The 20,394-nt window shown below is 28.0% G+C and overlaps 1 protein-coding gene across 1 annotated transcript; it reads left to right on the top strand.

The window, feature by feature from the left end:
- The first annotated feature begins 1,623 nt into the window (after positions 1-1,623).
- Positions 1,624-15,106, top strand: LOC132927307 (protein FAM3C-like). Its single transcript, XM_060991819.1, has 8 exons — positions 1,624-1,840; positions 6,410-6,555; positions 6,652-6,801; positions 8,691-8,841; positions 9,276-9,511; positions 9,961-10,116; positions 10,189-10,284; positions 11,668-15,106. Exons 1-8 carry the CDS (start codon positions 1,791-1,793, stop codon positions 11,778-11,780), a joined length of 1,098 nt encoding a protein of 365 aa, XP_060847802.1. The 5' UTR covers positions 1,624-1,790; the 3' UTR covers positions 11,781-15,106.
- The last annotated feature ends 5,288 nt before the right edge of the window (positions 15,107-20,394 follow it).

Below are 20,394 nucleotides of genomic sequence, written 5' to 3'. Positions count from 1 at the left end.
AAAATTAGGTACCCCGCAAAATGTTGGTTCATTACACTTGCATCGACACTTAAAAATTTAAACATTTATATCTTACTAATATGCTACTAATCCAAAATTTGATTTAGATAGATCGAAATATTCCGAATAATGTTCTACTTCAAATTAAAAATCAATGTTCTCATCCAAAAAAGTGAAAAACTTAAGAAATTATATAATCATAAAAAATAGTAAAGATATAATTTATTTCCAAAAATATTGTCTTGTAATGACTTACAATTATTTAGAGTGTTTCTTTAAAAAAAAATGTAGTTTGAAACAATTAGTGTTTTACGAGTAATAATTTAACAGTAATTTTAGATATCGTAAAATAGTAAAGATTAAAGTAATATTGTTGAATATAATGATATCCTCAGTGAAATGCTATTTTTAAATTTATCATTTGTTCTCGTTACTTTCCGAACGACTGGAAACAAAAAAACCAAATACATTTTTAGAAACTTATTATCACTCACCTACCTATTACGCGTCTACGTAGTTTTGATAATATGTTATAATAAAAAAATAAAAAATATCCTAAAATATTGTTTTATTATTATGACTAAAATTCTGCATAATTATTATTAGTTCAAAATCTAAACTTCTAATCCAAAATAAAACGTGATGTGTATATGAATCGTTATTTTGAAAACGGTAACGTGTATTGTAAGTTAACTACTGTTTAAATTTTAATTGTAGTTTTTTTGAAAAAATTTAAATAATTATAGTTATACTCACGGTATAATTATATTATATAAATGAGAATTATTTAAGAATGTTATTGCTCCGCAACTTGTTTGAACGATTAAAAATATTTTTTCGTTTTGCTGTTTTTTGTGGTTATAATTTTTAATTTTTCACGGAATATTGTTGCCGTGATAATATTTTGTCGTAAAACCCGTAGATATATAATATACCTACGGTATGGACATTAGCGGCGTTTTGCCGTTTTAAGGGCGACGATTTTCTATAGGGGGCCCACGTGCGAGAAATAATACTTCGTTGGACTTTTCGACTCCTCCCCACCCCTATACACCCCACGGTAGACTATTCTACGCAAGTATACTTTATCGACCTCATATACAACAAATATAGCTGCGTGTCCGCGTATGGGACATATAATATTTTATTCTTACTGCGCATAATTAACTGCGAATAGACGTCGACGAACACGCGGTGAATAATATTGTATACGAGCGATACTACGTAAAACCGTATTGCGTAAACGGTGTACGGACGAGACAGCAGCTTTTAGCATATAATATCTATACGGAAGTTACAAACACGACTGCACATTATTATTATATAGGTAAAATAGCAAGCTGCAGTGATATCGAAATAATATACGACTATATTATAATGCGATACGTTGTCGGCGGGTGTATATAATAATATATTATAACGACCCCGCGACTCGTACAATAATATAATACCTACCACCGAATCGCCGACGACGCGCGCGCCTGTACTGCACTCAGCCTCGGGACGACCGCGTCAGCTGACCGGGCGAGAAATCAATACGCGCGTCCTATATTATAATATATATATATATATATATATTTATATTATGTGATATCCGCGCGCCGCCACCGCGTGCGGCTTTCGACAACCGCCGCCCACCACTGCGCGGCGTCGACTCGGCCGCGACGGAGACCGCGCGTGATAACAGAACTATACTGTTCGATGTCAACACGCACCTTCTTATCAGTGGATTTAGTTCGAAAACATCGGTAACAGCGGGCCGCTAACCCGTTGACACGACGGGCCGAGACATGCCGACCAAGTATTACTCCGTGTACAGCCACCGGTACATGATCAGCAGGTAAGCCGCACGCGTGCACACCGTACATATAATATTATAGGTATACCTATTGTAATATATAGGTCTATGTAATTATAATATATAGGTTTATGACAGCCGGGCCATATAGGACATGCGTTTCGAAAGGCGCGAATCGTCACTATTATGATTGTACGCGGCCGTCGGCGACGATATCATCGGGACAATGCGCGATTTACGTATTACATTATAGCGTCGTGGTAGCGCAACCAGAATTTTTTCAAGGGAGGTGTCCGCCAGTAGCGTGTATGTACAGTAGTTCCCCAATACATTTCAACATTTGTTAGTATACACTATGGACTTAGGTTACGGTTCTAAGGGGGGGAAGGCGAAAACACCTCCCTCAGTTGCGCCACTGTATATACTGTATACAGTCCAGGGGTGGCCAAACCGCGGCTCGCGTCATAGACTTTCGCGGCTCACATCTTATCGTAACGTTTTTACAAAAAAAAATTTTTAATATGAATTTATTTATACTTATATTTATGTACTTATGACTTATTATATATTTGGTGGCTCGCGAGTATCTTCTCGCTGGCCACCGCTGGTATAGTCTGTATACCAGGTGTATAAGCAGGACACTGTGCGCTATTATAGGTCTAGTCGTACGTTATGCTATTCGATCGGCGTGCTCTCCGATGGCCCGTAATAGGTCGCGTTAGTTGTCAGCTCAGATTTCTCCTTTTTTTTTTTGGGGGGGGGGGGGGGTAGGTATCGCTTCTATCGTATTTTTCATACTGATATTTATCGTGTGTAACGCCGTACACGCTAGTTACGTACACAAGCGTCATAGTTGCGATGACGATCGACGAACGATTGTGAACAACGAAACTGCGTATACACGGAGTATCGGACGACAACGTTGTACTTAATAATAATTATTTTTAATAATAAAGGTATGCACTCGACGAATGTATAACGTTAATCCAAAAATAGTGTTTACGATATATTTTTTGAAGTGACGATTCTTTATTGATCGAGAATAGCGGTAATCAAAATCACATTTATGGCGACGTACAACAGGGGGCTGTTTTTCATGTAGTTGATTTTGAGGAGGCTACTGATTTTAAGAAACTGGTTTTGTTTTAATCCTCTCATAACTCCATTCACTTATTTCTTATATAATTAACATTTAACATTATATTTTTTAATTGTTTCAACATAATTAATATTATTATCATTGTCATTAACATAAATGCTTTAATCGTATTAAGCACCGGAAGTGATCTAACCTCTACTTTTCACATTGTATGACGAAATTTTTTTTTTTTACATCATTGTTAATTTTATTATATAAATTGTACGATTGAGTGGATTTTTTTGTCTCTTTACGCCAATTCTTAAAATATACATCCCTTGCCGTGTTGCTATTTGTTCTGTCGTTATTATAAAAGAAGAATGATATTATGTTAAGTAGGTTCCTAAATTAAGTAGTATAAATAAATCAATCAAAGTATCGGTGTATAAATAAAGATTATAGCTATTTAGTATTTACATTTTATTAGTAAACGTTTTTGTACGCCCTAATTTGACGTTAATATAATAAAGTTTTTTTATACATTAAAAACTTGTAACATTAAGTATTATAAACTACGTGAAGTACCGATAAAAATGTTTAATGGGTTTTGATGCAAGTACTGCAAGACTACTTGTATTAATGTCGAATAAATTGCCTATAAGGTGCCTTAACATTTATAAATCAAATAATATTATTTAAATTTTAAACAGCAAACTATTAAACTAGATATTATTATAAGAAGCGTTAATTGTTTACATTAGTTGCTGTATATTCAATTTATAAAGTTATATTATTATTTATCATATTAATTACGATTTATTTAAATATAAATAACAATTAAAAGTTAATAATTAACATAAAAAGTCAGTAATAAATTATAAATTTGTAATACGTGAAAATACATTCATATGTAATTATGAAAAAATTAAATATTTAAATTATTATGAATACTGTTTACGAACAACTTACTGTATATAGTTTATAATCAAAATTATACACGTGTTTCTATGATACTATAAATTTAATTTAATTTTGTTAAAATCATATTTTATTGGGATTTAATATTACCCTAGTATAAATTTATCAAATATTCACTTTTATTTAAAATTAGATCATTATTTAATTATTGTCATAGTAGACTCCTATTTTTTTATTATGTTTATTATTTTTCTATATCAATACAAATGTAAAACATTTACACAATTACATAATAAATTCATATATTACAGGCATATCGACCATGTATTGTACTTTTGATGCAAGCTTACAATATAATCGACCAGAACTCTTATAATATAGGTACCTGAAAGTTCCCACTCTTATTATTATCATGGTATAGACTAAAAGTTATAATAATTATAATTAATATTGTAATTAAATTTAAAATAATCTTTGAGATATAATAGTATTTGTGAGTTGATAAAGTACTAATAGTACTATAGCTTATCAAATACTATACATATATAATAAACGTTTAAACTTTCAAGTATCTATAATAGTAAAGTTATTTTGATAGGTAAAAACTTTAAAAAATACTATGATAAATGTTAATCCAATACAAGTAATACAACTCATGTAATCACGTACATAGTAAAAATGAAGGTTCTAAATAATTGTAATAATATTATTATTTATATATTTTAAGTATTAATTATGAAATAATATAATACAGTATAATAATATGTTGTATATTTGTCATAATGGACGAGTTCTTTTATATTTTGATTTTACTTTTATTTAAAATATTATTAATTATCTAAATTTAATTTTAAAATAAACTTAATACAATGGGACATTGGTATCTAACACAATTTTAATAATATCATAAAAATAGTCTTATTAAAGGATTTTATTAACTATTAAAGTATGTAATCATCGATATTGAAAAAGAATCCGCAGTGATAATTTTATAAAAAGTAAATATACTATGTTTGATTGTCAGACTTTGGACTTATGAATAATAGATAAAGATAAAAAAATCTAAGTGTGAACAAATTACTGCTGGGCCACTAATTTTCTAACAATTATTGTTTATCTTCTCTGATATCACTGATCAGATAATCACTAATCATATAATATATAATAATAATAAACTAACAGTAGCGAATAGCGATGATATAAAACATGTATTAGTCATAATATATAATTAATATAAAGTCATGGTATCAGAAGGTTTTTATAATCTGCATTTCGACGAATGAATGATAATATATTGTATTGTCATTATATTTGTTTTAAATTGTAGTTCTTGGTTTTACAATAAAGTGGGTTTTTTTCTGTGCCTGGTGTCAGTTTTTGAAACAGTGAATAGATTTAACCTTAAACTTTGAGGGCGCTTTCTTTGACAGTGACACGCCATAGCATCCCTGTAAAAATATCCCAAAAACAAATATCCCCGCGAAAATAATCTATGATAAAATACAATATTAAATGAAAATTTAAACCTTTTTTTTTTTTAATAAAAGTTGCTTAGATATTAATACAATACAATTATTATTAACATTTAAAGAACACAAAAAAATTTAACTAAACAATGCTTAAATAAATATTAAAATACTATATTCAAAATTAATATACTTATTATAATATCAAGTTATGTACTATTGATTTTAAATATTTATTTTTATTAGTTTCATCGTATCCTTTTACAACAGCATTTAACCGCTCCTCCAAATTTTTATATTTTTTTTTTTTTTTTTTGGTTGAGGTACTCCAGCTGTTTGTTGTTATATATTGATCTCATGTAGATTTTATTCTCGTTTTAACATATTACTTTGCAACTTTTATAACACAATAAAATACAATAAATTATCAAGATACTTAAGCTATTTATACCATGGAATGAAATTTTTTAAATCGTTCTACTGTAAATATTAGACTTTAAGATAAAATACGTAGCTAGTAATATTACTCGTGTATGCAATGTTATTATTATAATAATTTTTATATAATAAGCGATTTTTTTTTTTTTGACAAAAATTAGTTCAACTTAAACCTGCTATATTTATATTATAAAAATAAATTAATAATAGCAATATAAATATTTAAAACATTATTATTAGAAATATAAGCTCATTGATCTTTATCGTTTTTCGTACACAATAATTAATCATTGAATTAAAATTGAATACAGCCATTATAGACTATATAGTTATCTACTCAATGTCGGTGTACCAACACTCAATATATTTTATAAAGCAGAACGAATTGTTTATGTTAACAATAAATACGATACAATTTAAACATTAAGTAAAAATCTAATTAAAAGTAAATTTTTCTTCATTTTAAAATAAAAAAATTACTATATTAATAATACTAATAACAAATATCATTGAATATAGATAATTTTTAATAATTTATTATTATTATTATATTATTATTTTACACAGTATAATGTATTTACTTACATAAATTGCTAATTGCGTATGTTCAATTATTATTTTTAATTATTACCACATTTGTATTTGTATTAAATATTAATTAGCCATTATTACTTAAGAGTTAAGATTTAAAAAATATGTTTGTTTTATTAGGAATTTTAGTAGAAAATATAAGAGAAAGGACACATTGAGCCTGTTGCCGGTTGTACGTGACTTGAGAAACGGGGCCGGCGATAGTCTAAGTGATCATGGTAACAACAGAACGAGAAAGGACGATTCGCTCTGCGACATCCTGTCGAGTAAGCCAATACGAACGATGGTGAACTTCACGGAAATAATGTTATTTTTTCTTTGATATCCTGATGTGTTATTTTTTTTTTTATATATTAAAATAGGTCCGTCATTCCGATTCGTTATCTGCTTGATCATCGTAATGGTTGTCTTACTATACAAGTCGGTTTACATGGATTATTTCCACTTGAAGAATGAAAAATCTTCCATATCGATCATGAAGACTTCATGGAACTCTACTAAAACGTTATACGGTCGGTAAATACGTAAACTTTATGCGTAATTAAATATTTAATTTATAAAATAACTTGTTTATAGTGTATTAGTGTGTATACTATGTATATACGCATAATATTCCAATTGCATAAGTAGGTATTATATACGTAAATCGCATATTCATACAAAACAATTTCATAAGATTTTAAATAATTTTCGTAATATGACACGCTATTGCACATTTATATTATAATATTATATGTTGTTAAAAATATAAAAATAAATACTAGTTTATAAGCCATCATTTTTAACGTAGACTCATTAATGAATTCATCTTCAGTAGTGTGGAATTGCTGTATTATATTATTATTCCTACAATAAACAATTCTTCTATCCATCGAATAAATTTAATCAATTAGTCTAGTTCACTTTTATAATTAATGATATACCATTTAAGTACATAGTATGATACCCACGTTTGTAAGTATTATATTTTTAATTAATTCTAAAGCTTAATTTATTGATTTTAAACGCATGCTTATAGGGACAGGGACTATTGTTATAATAACTTCAATTTCTTCAATTTATATTATGTAAATACGTAATATTTTATATGTGACGTGATAAATTAATTTCGACAAGTGATTAATTCGTTTCATAAGATTTTTGGTAAAACGAGCTATATTCTACAAATTTTTTCATAAATACATGTTTTTATATACTTCTCAATAAATTATTCTATTTTTTTCTTACATGGGTATTTAGACAATTTTGGCAGTTTAACACATTGAGTGCCTTTTTGATGTATAAAACGTGTTTCCATTAGATTACAGAGTGATTCAAAACTTCTCATAAGTCATAAGTAAACCAATAGTTACGACTTGTGTCGTCGGGTCAGCGGTGTCGACCGAGCATATTTTTTACGTGGGGCTTAATACGAATTCCACGCTGACAAACTCAACAACACTCTTTGTGTTAAACTACTATATAGTATTATATTTTTCAATTATTTCTAGGTACAATTTTATCGGCTGCAATATAATTTATCCTTCAGACATACTTAACATGTAATATTGTCAGATAACACTAATCAAAGTTGAGAGATCTTCCGGTCGTTATAAAACAATTTTACAATAGAATGTCGATCCTTTGAATTTTAAAATTTAAAAATGCACGTTGTTATAAATTGCAATCAAGACAATTGATCATTAACACTAATAATTATTTGTATTGTTTAAATAATTGATTAATTTAAATTATTTTTATTATATTATTTATATTGTTATTAATTTTGTTATACAGTCAATGCATGGGTATTATTCTTATTATGCTGTACTCTAATTAAACAAAAAAAAAAAAAAAATTTAAAAATAATTGTTGAATAATTCTCCTATATCTATATCTTACCTATTATTAGAATTGCACTGATTCATGAAAAATATTTACCAAAGTACTTGATTTTCGATAAACTATCAAAATATGTTCTTGTAATCGAAAATATACCCTTTAAAATTTAAATCCAAAGATGTCAAAATATGTAAAAATATACACTAAAAACTTTAAGTATTGATCACAAATGTTGTGAAATGTATTTTATACTTACTAAGCATACGATAATGTTAAGAAGAAAAAATATGCAAATGCAGTCCTTGCCCTACTATAATCAGTCAATTATTAACTTAACGGTTAATAACTAATATATGTACATATAATATTTAGTATCAAAAATACTATACCTACCGAGATTAATTTTATTTCATAATGAGTATTAACATATTTTTTTGATGAGGAATACTTAATTAGTGTTTTATTTAAATCGGCAATATTATGTATAACAATTTTTTGAACTAATTTAAAATCTAAAAAGTAATAGTTTATTAATAAAATTTTTTTCAGATTACTAATTAATTTATGTTTGTAATTTTAGGATATGATAACGGAAAACCAACAATTGAAGTAATCGAAATTCTACCAAATTGTGGATTACAAACCATTTGCTCAGACAATGCTTTTCCAATTCATATATATACAGGAAAAAATAAAACCGACTTTCCGAGGTTGTGTATTATGGGCAAATAGTATGTATTAAAACTGTATTTTTAAAAATGTATGACATTTAATAGTCGTAGTTTAAATTTAAAATACTTATCGTTATAATTATCGTTAATCATTTATAATAATAGTTTTACAATTATTTTAATTTTTATTGATTTTCATATCTATTAATCATTAGGTACATGCAATCATGCGATCATTAGGTTCTATAAATATTTAATAAATTTCAAACCTAATATTTTCTTGCTATGATTCAAGTTTTAGTAAACAGTGATCAATTTTATATAATATACCCCCCCCCCCCTTTAAATTGTTTGCGTCGGCTCCAAACAATGGATTCGGAATCGTATACAAAAATATTGTTTTAATATCAAAAATAAAATAATAAATATTTTTTACTTTCATAATAATAAGTATTTGGTATAAAAATGATATGCAGTTTTTTAAATTTATTTAGCGTTATGTCATTCAACCGAACTGCAGGTGGTCGTGGTATCAACGTAGCTGTGATAGAGTCAACTACATATACCATCATGGATGTAAAAAACTTTGATACGTATGAGTATAATAGTTCTAATTTAGACGAATGGCTTGATCACATGGTTAACGTTGGGGATGTAGTAATATTTTTTACATTCGACGAGGCATCTAAAAAGTTAACAAAAAACACAAGAAATATCTTATACAATATGGGCAAGTATAACTAAGTGTACCTATTAAAACCATATAATTTGGGGCGATGGGGCCATATAAAAAAAATAAAATATATTATAAAGAGAATAGTTAAAGATAAAAAGTCTAATATATTAAATTGTGTTGATTATGGGCTTATATATTAATACAAAAATTTACATTCAGACTGATTTCATTATTAATTTTTTCACCGTACCTATACAATTCGAATAGTAATAAAATATTAAAATTATAAATCATCTAAAACCATGTAGGTTTATGAATTCTATTATTTTTCAAATGCTTTATGTATACTTGTATATTTTAAGAATGTTACATGAGAATAATTATTAATAAGGAAAAAATGTCTAAAAACACTTATAATTTCATTTTAAAAGATTAATTTAAGTGAAAATAACATTACATAGCCTACAATAACAATGGTATTTTTTTGTTTAATAACAACTCAGGGAGTGGGAAAATTCAAGACTTATGGTACAGATGCCAATGGTACATGGTGACACAAAAAGGAATTCAAGGCATCACGCCGTATGAAAAAATTACATATTCGCATAAGAACAATTGGGCAAATGTATTAGATGAAAAATTATGTGTTCCATTTCAAAGTAAATTAGGAATATTGTCAACCATTATAATATGGATTATTGTTATGGGATGATTTTTTTTTCGATTTACAGTTACAGGAAATCCAATTGTATCCGACGATTTATCTAATCAACAATTATCGTTTTGTAATAGCACATTTGACGAGTACACAATGTATTGCAATGAAAGTAAGCTATTTATCGTTTAATTATTTTTTGATACCAAAAGTTGATAATATTTATTAACTATATAGGAAATCGTATACGTAATACCATTGATTATAAATACTATAGTATTTATAATCAATGGTAATACGGTTAGTTATTTTCTTCAAAAATAAATCATAATATATGTATATACTATATTTATTTATTATTATGATATTATTTCATTCAATTTAACTATCTGTCAATGTGTTGTTAATTTATAATTAAATCAAATATCCAACTTTGAATAAAATTTTAACTTCATATGTAAATAAGTATACAAAACAAAATTGTGTACATAATAATATTATGTGCATCTCTTATATTTATGTTACTGTAAGAAAAACTTTTGAGGAATATTTTATTACAATTTGAAGCCTTTGCTATAAAGATTGAAAAATGTATGAAGTCTTAATAATTATATAATATAATTTCCATGATGTTCTTAAAAAACAACTTATGAGGAAGCTTTTATAAAAAAATTACCAACTAGATCCAATTGACCAGCAATCACCCTTGAAGTTGAAGAATGGAGCAATATTTTTACTGCAAAAAGTGTCTTCAGGCATATCAAACGTAAAACATAAAATAATAATTAGAATTCACTACGCTTAAAATCTAAAATGTTGTTTCAAAGCTGCGTCCTAGCTAAGATCTGACGAAACATTTTTTGGCGAACGTACGACTAAATACGATTGCAAAATGTTTGTTATATGATGTGTACGCAGATTAAGTTTTTCATTTTCGTATGCTTTTAATTTTTATCTATATTTTGTTATTCGTTTTATATTTTTTTTTAGTCTCACAAAAATATACTAAATAATTAAAAAACGTAACGTTTTTTTTTTTAATAAGTTATGGCTTCAATGACATTTGCCTTTAAATCAGTATAGTTTTTTTATACTTATTAATTTGCAGACATTAATTTATTAACAATATATTTACATGGGTTTTGGTAGAAACTAAAAATATTTTGCCAAGAAATAGATTAAGTAAAACTAACATTTTTATACCAAACTATAATTATTAATTTATTTATCTCTCGAACTAAACGGTTATATTAATTAAAAATTACTAATAAATAGATAAATCGATATATTGAGTATTTTGTTGGTAATCAGTGGCCACGACCCACAACCGTTCGACTAATTACATTCGATTCGCGTATAAATCTGTTGATAAATTTATTTCTCTATCACTATAGTGAGTATACTCACACATTTTATATCCGTTTATATTTTTAATTTTTTTTTTTCATCTCCGATTTATCGTCGTAGATAGAATAATTAATACCACCAACACCACCACCGTCGCATCCGCATGATTGACGGGTGAAATAATAATACAATATTTAATACGTTGCAGGTAGTGAACACACCGGAAGCGTTAGTTACGAATACTCGAGGAGTGAGTCCCGAGAAAGTCATCGAACAACAACAACAACAACAACTAGTCGATTGCTCGATCGAACGGAATAAATAGGGTAATCGCCACCGCGTTGTTATAACATATTATAACCAATATTATAATATGTTATTTATATACCAGTAGCGAATCTGTAGGTTGTTCAAGGGGGTAGCTAATTTTACAAAATTATTTATACGATGTATTTTTTTAGTAATATATATACATATATATATATTATATTTATGAGGGATTTTTAATATGTGAAATTCTATTGCTGGCAAATACGTATGTCGATATAATTCGTTTTATTTTATTTCGTTTCGGTTTATTCGTTATTATACCTATACACGTGTCTCTTCTACGCGTATTATAATGTGCCGCGTACAAACGATATATATATACTACGCAGTGTAACGCGCCAATTAGTTTAGGTTGCTATATACACGAGCGTAGTAGGCATATATGTGTATACATTGATATATTATATATTATTGTTATATGCATGACATGCAATTCAATATTATATAGGTTATTTTTGCTATTGTGGAATAAAAATATAGTAGCGAGTATGATGATAATTCCATCACGGTGGTACGCGGAATATCGCCCACGCATATTATAATATATTAAACATATTGTGTCCAATCCCTATACACTGCTAACACTGCTGCGGTATACAGGGCGTCGATGACGGAGACCACTCGACGATTAATCAAACGATCGCCCTTTCGACGACCCTTTATCTCTTTCTTTTTTTCCCCGTTTTTTTTTTTTTTTTTGGTTCTGTGGGCGCGTTAAACGATTTCACACGGGCTAAGTTTTCTGAATAAGTCACCTATAAAAGTAAATTATAAACAGGATACACACCAAATCCGAAGATAATCGAACAAAAATGTGGGTATAGACTGCCCGAAGTGACATTGTAATACAATACACATATACCTATTTATGTTATGTAAAATGCGGTGTGCAAAACCTCCAAAAATTATAGTGCCTTTTAAACGCTTTATTTGATACCTGATTTCAATGCATTTTTTTTTTTTTTTTTTAATATAAAATGTCTATAACCACAGTTTATGTCAGGATTAATATATATTATTATATGTGCATTGGCGTATTGTAAATGTAAAATGTCAAGTATGATTTACTCAAGTTTCATTCATAACTATTTCTTGGAAAAATTACCCGTAAGTACATGTATAGTACATGACATAGGTACATTGAAGTAAATACTAATTTTTCAGTTTATGTAAACATATGCTATTTAATACAATCAATAACAAGCACAGTGCTAAGTAATCAAAGAGTATTTTAGTAATTATAGTAATTAAATGTAGGTAATATAAGCTATATTTTATTGTTTTCAATTACAATAATATATTAATATGTATGTCAACTCAAAAATTAAACTTTTTTGTTATCTTCTTTATCTTAAAACAAACTTAAGGAATAATATGCATTATTATTCTCAATAGTGCATCTACTTACAAGACTGCGATTAAAATTTATGTTATGCATTTTTTAAATGTTTAACAATAAAATAGCTGTAGGTAGAGGTAGCTATATGTAGCTACAAAAGTTACAATGCTATAATATTTAATATATATTTATATTTATTTTAAATATTAAAATATTTTACCTACACGTTTTATCATGTATTTACGGATAATGGTTTGGAAACAAGTAATGTTATACAAATTTAAATATTTTGTTAAAAATGTAATAGTGAATAAAATTATAGTATCTAGCATCATTTGTTCAAATGTTTATATTTAAAATTATTAATTATTAATTAATTGTTAAAAATAGATATGATTGACAAATATTGGATTAAAAATTAAAATTTTACCTACTCTAATTAAATCAAGTGATAATATTAATATAGGTAATTATCTATTTGTTATATAATTATTGTATTTAGCAATTGTGTATTTAGTATTTACAGGGAGCGACGGTTTGAAATTTGAATCTCCATGAAATTCATTACATCACTTTTGCATATTTATATGATAACTAGAAAAAATATTTTTTATATATCATATAGGTATCATATTTATTTAAAAATAATTGTCTATTATGTGGAATAGAATAATGGTAATATTATGGATATATTGGAGTAAACCAATGACTTATTATCATGATTGATGCTCACTTAAATTTTTATTTTAATAATATCACATTTTGATTCTTTGAACTTTTTATGATGTCTAAACTGTTGAAAGAAATTTTTTTTCAAATAGAATACTAAGTAAATTATTTTTTGAAAAGACATAGTTATCTGAACTAAAATGTGAAAGAGTAAATATTGAGTTATTTAACTTTTTGTTGTAGTGGTATATATATTTATTTATAAACAATTTAACGGAATTAGATCCTTTATAATATAAAAATGAAATGTGAACATTTAATTAAAGAATTTAAATAATTATAGATAATGTTTCAACAATAGGAAAAAAAGTAATAAAATAGTTTAATTTCCGTATTCTCTATGAAATGTTATTTTTGTAAGCTCTAGTGTACCCCAGAGCCTTTATTGTTTTATTATTTGTACATTAACGATTTACCATCTGTTTTTAATTTTTTAGTCAATGTATATGTTCGCCGATAATACAAAATTATTATCAATAATTAAAAATTAAGATGATGTCATTAATGCTCAAGCAAATTTGAATAAATTTAGTTCATGGTGTAACCACAATTTTATTACCAGTTAATATTGAAAAACAATATTTTATAATTTTAAATTATAAAATTAATAATATTATTATTAACAGAATTGAATCTAATAGAGATTTGGTGTTTTTTTTTGCTAATATATATATATATATATATATATTTTAATAACACTGATATAGTTATAAATAAAGCATTTAAAATGCTAGGTTTTATGTTAAGGAATTCTAGTGAACTTAAAAACGCTCATAAGCTAAAAAATGCTATACTTTTTTCTCGTTAGGTCTAGTATAAAGTTTGGTTCGTTTATCTGGGGATAAAATCCGACTGCCAAACGCGTTAATAATATTCAGAATAACTTCTTAAAATCTATTGCTTTTCGTTTAAACTTACCTATCTCTATTGACTCTTTTTAGTAGCAGATACAATTTTTATTCAGTTATGTGAAGTAAGACGTAAGTTAACCGACACCGTCATATTTATTTATCATATTCTTGATACTAATATTGAATGTTCAAATGTATTAATTAAAACTGGTAATTGTACTCACAAATATTCTATTAGAAATTAAAATTTATTTTTCGTACCTTTTTATAAGTAAAACATATGTACCGATTTGTTTTTGAATGTCCCGCGAAAGTTTTAGGATGAAAGCTCTACATAATATTCTATTTTCAAACTAATATCTTATTATGTATTTATATATTATACGTTTTTATTATTATATTCAGCACCTATTGATTTAAATTAAGTATTGTGTATTTTATATTTGGTTATTCTGATTCCTATCTTATATTATTATATATCGTGTTAAAGAGCTTGCCTCTTAAAATTAATAAAAAAAAAATAAAATAAAAAATATTAAACAAATCGTCATGTATATCTCATAAAAATTAAAAATATTATTCTTTTAAGCTTTTTAAATGGTGATTTAACTTAAAGATTCCTCAAAAACATAAAAAAAAAGATAATTTTGAGTGAAAACTTGTTGTCTATATTGCACGTGAGCTTAAGAAAAGAAACAAATAATGCGCTAACATACCTTATACTTTTACAAATATTATGTTGCATTGGGCATAGCTTAACATTAACTTAAGTAACACTATACTACTATAGGTATAGTTTGCAGTAAAGCATATAATTATAGATTATTAATTTTTATGAGTTTTAGTATTCTTAATCCCGTCTTCAATGTGATGTGTTTGTCTTTTGTTGTCTCCATTTCCTGCATTCGTATCTTCGTCCGTGGCGTTCATAAGATGACAGTAGGTATTCCTATCAATTAATTTTGACTTAAATGCTAAATTTTATTGGGTTCACATTGAAATAATATTGGCGATTAGACTATACCGACTTGCTTACATCTAATACTGTAATAATATTGCAGGTTCGTTCATATTTCTTTCGTTCTTAAAATTCCATCTTATGTTCATAGTACACTTGTCTATATATACATTTTGTTTCTAGAATAAAAAATACAGAATTATTACTACTGATATTATTATCACATTAATTTATAGGAATCCCTTAACTATATCTTATGTATTTATGACTCTCAGCTACACAGTTTCAGTTACTTTTTCTCTCGTTTTATGCGTGACATATTTACTTTATGACAATATATTAAATTTTCATACTGGTAATCCGCCTCGTCAAAGATAAAATATAATGCATTTGTTACCAATCCTTGTGACCTTGTTTATTGCTATTTGTATTTGTCAATCGTCATTCTATTTTGTTTTTGAAAAAAAATTTCTCAACATTCTACGAGTAAATATTACTATAATATAACTGTCTGCAGTCGTCTACCCGTTATAAAGTCTGTGTACTGCATTGTTGTGTATTAAAAATTTTTATCCAGTTTTTGTTATATCGTATTGTAATCGTTTATTATTTTTTGTATTAGACAAATACAATTAATGAAAACACTTAATTCCGCTTCTATTTTTGTATAGTTATAGCTTTAATAGTAGTATCAATAATTATCCCATTATCAAACTTAAGGTATAATAAGTATTCTAACTGCAGTGTACCTATTCTATCGTGGATTTTTATCGACATTTTAATTTTTAAGAAAATTATGAGAATTTTTAAATTATAATATTTTACATACCTACTCATAACTTGTTTAAAAACTAAGATATCGTAAAGAAAAACACTTAGATACAGAGGTCGGAAAATGGGTGGCCCGCGGACCAAATCCATTGGAAGGGAAATAACTAGACCGCCGAAAATTTTTTTTTTAATGCTGCAGGTTTACCGCATATTTGGAGATTAAACGACGGTGTTCATCGTTTATCGCTGTTTACATAATAATATAGTCACGATAAAATAACAATTATTAACAAATATTGAAATGTTTTCTGGCCCTCGAAAATCGTTTTTAAAATTATATCCGGACCGTCAAAGAATTTAATTGCCGACCTCTGAAATACACATAGTTAACGATCGTAACCATTACGTTTGATTATAGATAATTTCACTCTATATAATGTTAAAACTTATTACACAAAATCGGAACTGCTCAACAAAAATTTGCTATGTTGCGTGTAGGTTATGCAAGTCATATACCTATATACGCGTTTACAAAACATGTCTGCGCGATTTAATACATAATAACGAAAAACTCGATGGAATCTCAGTCGACAAGTATATTATAATTTATAAGCGATTTATTCGTCACGGAGTCCATTGTATATAACTATTGTAAGCAACGCGTAAACGATACATATTATAATACCAAGTGTGCAACATTGTTTTCCAGCGACGCAGACGCGCGTTCTCGCGAGGCGGTACGATATTATACAATAATATCGCTATATAATTAATAAAACACGGGTATCTGCTGCATATTAAACATTAACGATTTACCACGTCACAAAAAATTTACGATCATTCGTTACGATTCCGTGCGAGTATTATACCTATATAATATCGTATTATCATAATAATAATAAAAAAAAAAATGTACCTATATAATAGCGTACACTCTGTTAATTTCCGATACGCGCACATCACTTGCCGTACCTATCCAATACATATCATCAGTAGGTATATCACATTATAATGTTATGTAGTAATAGTGTATTATGACGCGTACGGCCACTACGGCGTACCTGTATATAATAATAATAATATTGTGAACTCGCATTTTATTATTATAATTTTTTTTTTTTCGCTCTCTCGAATTTATAACACGCGCGGCGGTAAAAATAACGTTACAATATACAAATCGTACATAATATAATAATAATAATAATATTATCATACATATTATAATATCATTAAAACCGTCGTGGAACGCGCGCACGGCGTACCCACACCACAGATTTATCATATTATTGTTACGTAGACGGAACCGGTTTAAAGTCGGTGGATATCGCGTGCGCGCATAAATAATATAATATATATTATTATATATTTTAATATGTTTATTATAATGTATTACTGTAGTCGTATGACCCGACTACGTGAAAATATTAACAGATACGACGCTGTGCGTAAGTGCGTATCTCGGCTTTTGTGTAACTCTGCAATTCACGGTCAAATCGGCATCAGTATATATATACTCCGAGATGGACTATCTGCCTTCAGCGTTGAGAATATTTTCAAAAGTTGTTCAAACTATACATATAACTATCTAAATTTGTCCGATGTCTGTAAGAACGGGCGATTGTAACTCTCCCGGGTCTACTCCAGTACTATACCTGACGGAAATATGTAAACTTTCCCGGGTCTTCAGTACTACTTATTTAATTTAATAAAACTCATAAAATAAATCTAATATTAATTTAAGTTTCATTTAAAAATAGTCAATCATATAATAATAATAATAATATAAACTACTGCCTTTAGCTACTATGAGCTATAATATTATAGTCAAAATACAATAAAAAATAAAAATTCATAAAATAAAATATAAATCTTAGATACAAAATAAATACAAAATATATAATAAAATAAAAATGTTTAAATTAAATATATTTTTTTTTTGATATTATAAATACACATTTAAAAAAACTTATATGGTATCTATTTCTAATCTAATACTTTTTGAGATATAGTTTTTTCATTATTTTTTGTATTACGGTTTTTACTTGTTTTGTTTAATTTATTGCAACTTTGAATTTTAATGTATATTTCAGTTTGAAAATGTTGACCCGGGAGAGTTTACTATTATTAAAAATCGGGAGAGTTTACCACCGCCCGTAAGAACAATGTTAGAAATTTTTATCAAAATCGGTGAATTATTTTTTTTTTATTCTATAAAAGGCACAGACATTATTTGAACAATGCCTTTTGATATACATATATTTGAATAACAAACAATAAATTATATATTATGTAATTAAAATTCCATAGCAATGCATTGCAGGTCGTATAGTCTTTATTAACATTTATTTTTAAATTTTATTTCTGTGACTTATATAAACCCTTTACATAAACAAAAAAGTATTCGATTTTCGTGACTTGGAATGTGTGATTCATCCTATACATCAATCAATTGGGGTAGAGAAATTAAATAAAGAAAACTCGAGCCTCAAGAAATAAAACGTGTTTAAAATTTGGCGCCGGTTCGTTATTTTCCAAATCTATAAGCTCCATAAAAACGTAGTATAACAATTTTTGTTAAATAACCTAACCTACAGCGTTGCACGTGAACAATTATATGACCGTAGTCCATGGATTTACCACTTTTTAAACTCCATGTACCAAATTTCAGAAACCGAGAAAATGAGTTCGATAGCTTACACACAAACACACATACACGCAAATCGCTTTTTATTTATATACATATACTCGCATTGTATATAGTTATGTAGATTATAATATGTATGTTGAATGAATAGATGATTTTGTGCACCGTCAACAGCAGTGCCGACACTCTGTAATAACTGTACGTACCATTGACCAGGTAACCGATTCGACCGTGAAGCTCTAAATTATTGGATATCGAGTGATAAAAACGTCATCGCGCCGACGACAATGGAGAGCCGATTGATTTAAAAACGGAGGCTTGGGGATGCACGCGGCCCGCGTTTCACCCCCATAATAACAATAATAATATAACCATAGTACCTATACCTAATAATAATAATAATAAATATAATAATATACAAATGTCCCGATTTCAGCGTAGGCGGCGAATCAAAGCGAATCGAAAAAGTGGTGATGGCGATGGGGGCGCGAGCGGCGCTTACCACCGAGCCATTTCCCCGTATAACGATTTTAAAAACATATACATATACAATTCGTTTCCTTAACGTTTTTATATTCGCTTTAACGAACACCTTTCCCACGTAAACGTGTATATATATTGCGTACTCGTATACAGATATATAATACGCTTTCTTTGTACAAGATGCGTTTTTGTCGCAGCAGCACCCGACGCCGACGTCCGAGGGTTGTCACGTATATCCACATAATATATAATAATAATACCCTCATACGGAACACGTTATTACAATAAATATATAGGTATACGTGCTATTATCGGGCATGCCGTGGGTGGCGGGTGCCCGGCGTGTGACGGGGATGATGGCTTAATTTAATAAATCTTTGACTTACAGGGGGGTAAGGGTGTGGACGGAGGATTAGGACGGTCGCGTGCTGCACACCCTCGTGCTTTTATATCATATCGTAATGCCGAAGTTATTATTATTATTGTATATACACGCCGATGCGTGTCGCAATAAAGTGTGTATATAGAAGACTGTAGTGATGCTGTATACCTGTACAACGCTGTAATATATATATTATATACACCTATACACGGAGGATCGACAATATTATAATGTTATAACGCGCGTCGTCGATCCTATGGTGATGTGTATTACAATATATAATATATCGTATTATATATTATATATATTATACACGAGATTTCCATTGATCCCGCCGTCATCATCGGCTCGATTGTGACCGTATATATATATATATATGGCGGCTACTATTTATTTCGGGAAAGAGAAAGAATTAACGCCGCGGTGAAAGACGAAAAAAAAAATTACC

The sequence above is a fragment of the Rhopalosiphum padi genome, chromosome 3 (assembly GCF_020882245.1).
Source record: "Rhopalosiphum padi isolate XX-2018 chromosome 3, ASM2088224v1, whole genome shotgun sequence".
Lineage (NCBI taxonomy): Eukaryota > Metazoa > Arthropoda > Insecta > Hemiptera > Aphididae > Rhopalosiphum > Rhopalosiphum padi.
This window is presented reverse-complemented; position numbering and strand designations above follow the sequence as displayed.

Excerpts from the sequence above, each read along its gene's own strand:
- LOC132927307 (XM_060991819.1), top strand. The coding sequence starts at position 1,791 with ATGCCGACCAAGTATTACTCCGTGTACAGCCACCGGTACATGATCAGC. Across the intron at positions 6,556-6,651 it reads GCTCTGCGACATCCTGTCGA|GTCCGTCATTCCGATTCGTT; the intron begins GTAAGCCAATAC and ends ATATTAAAATAG. Across the intron at positions 10,285-11,667 it reads CACAATGTATTGCAATGAAA|GTAGTGAACACACCGGAAGC; the intron begins GTAAGCTATTTA and ends AATACGTTGCAG.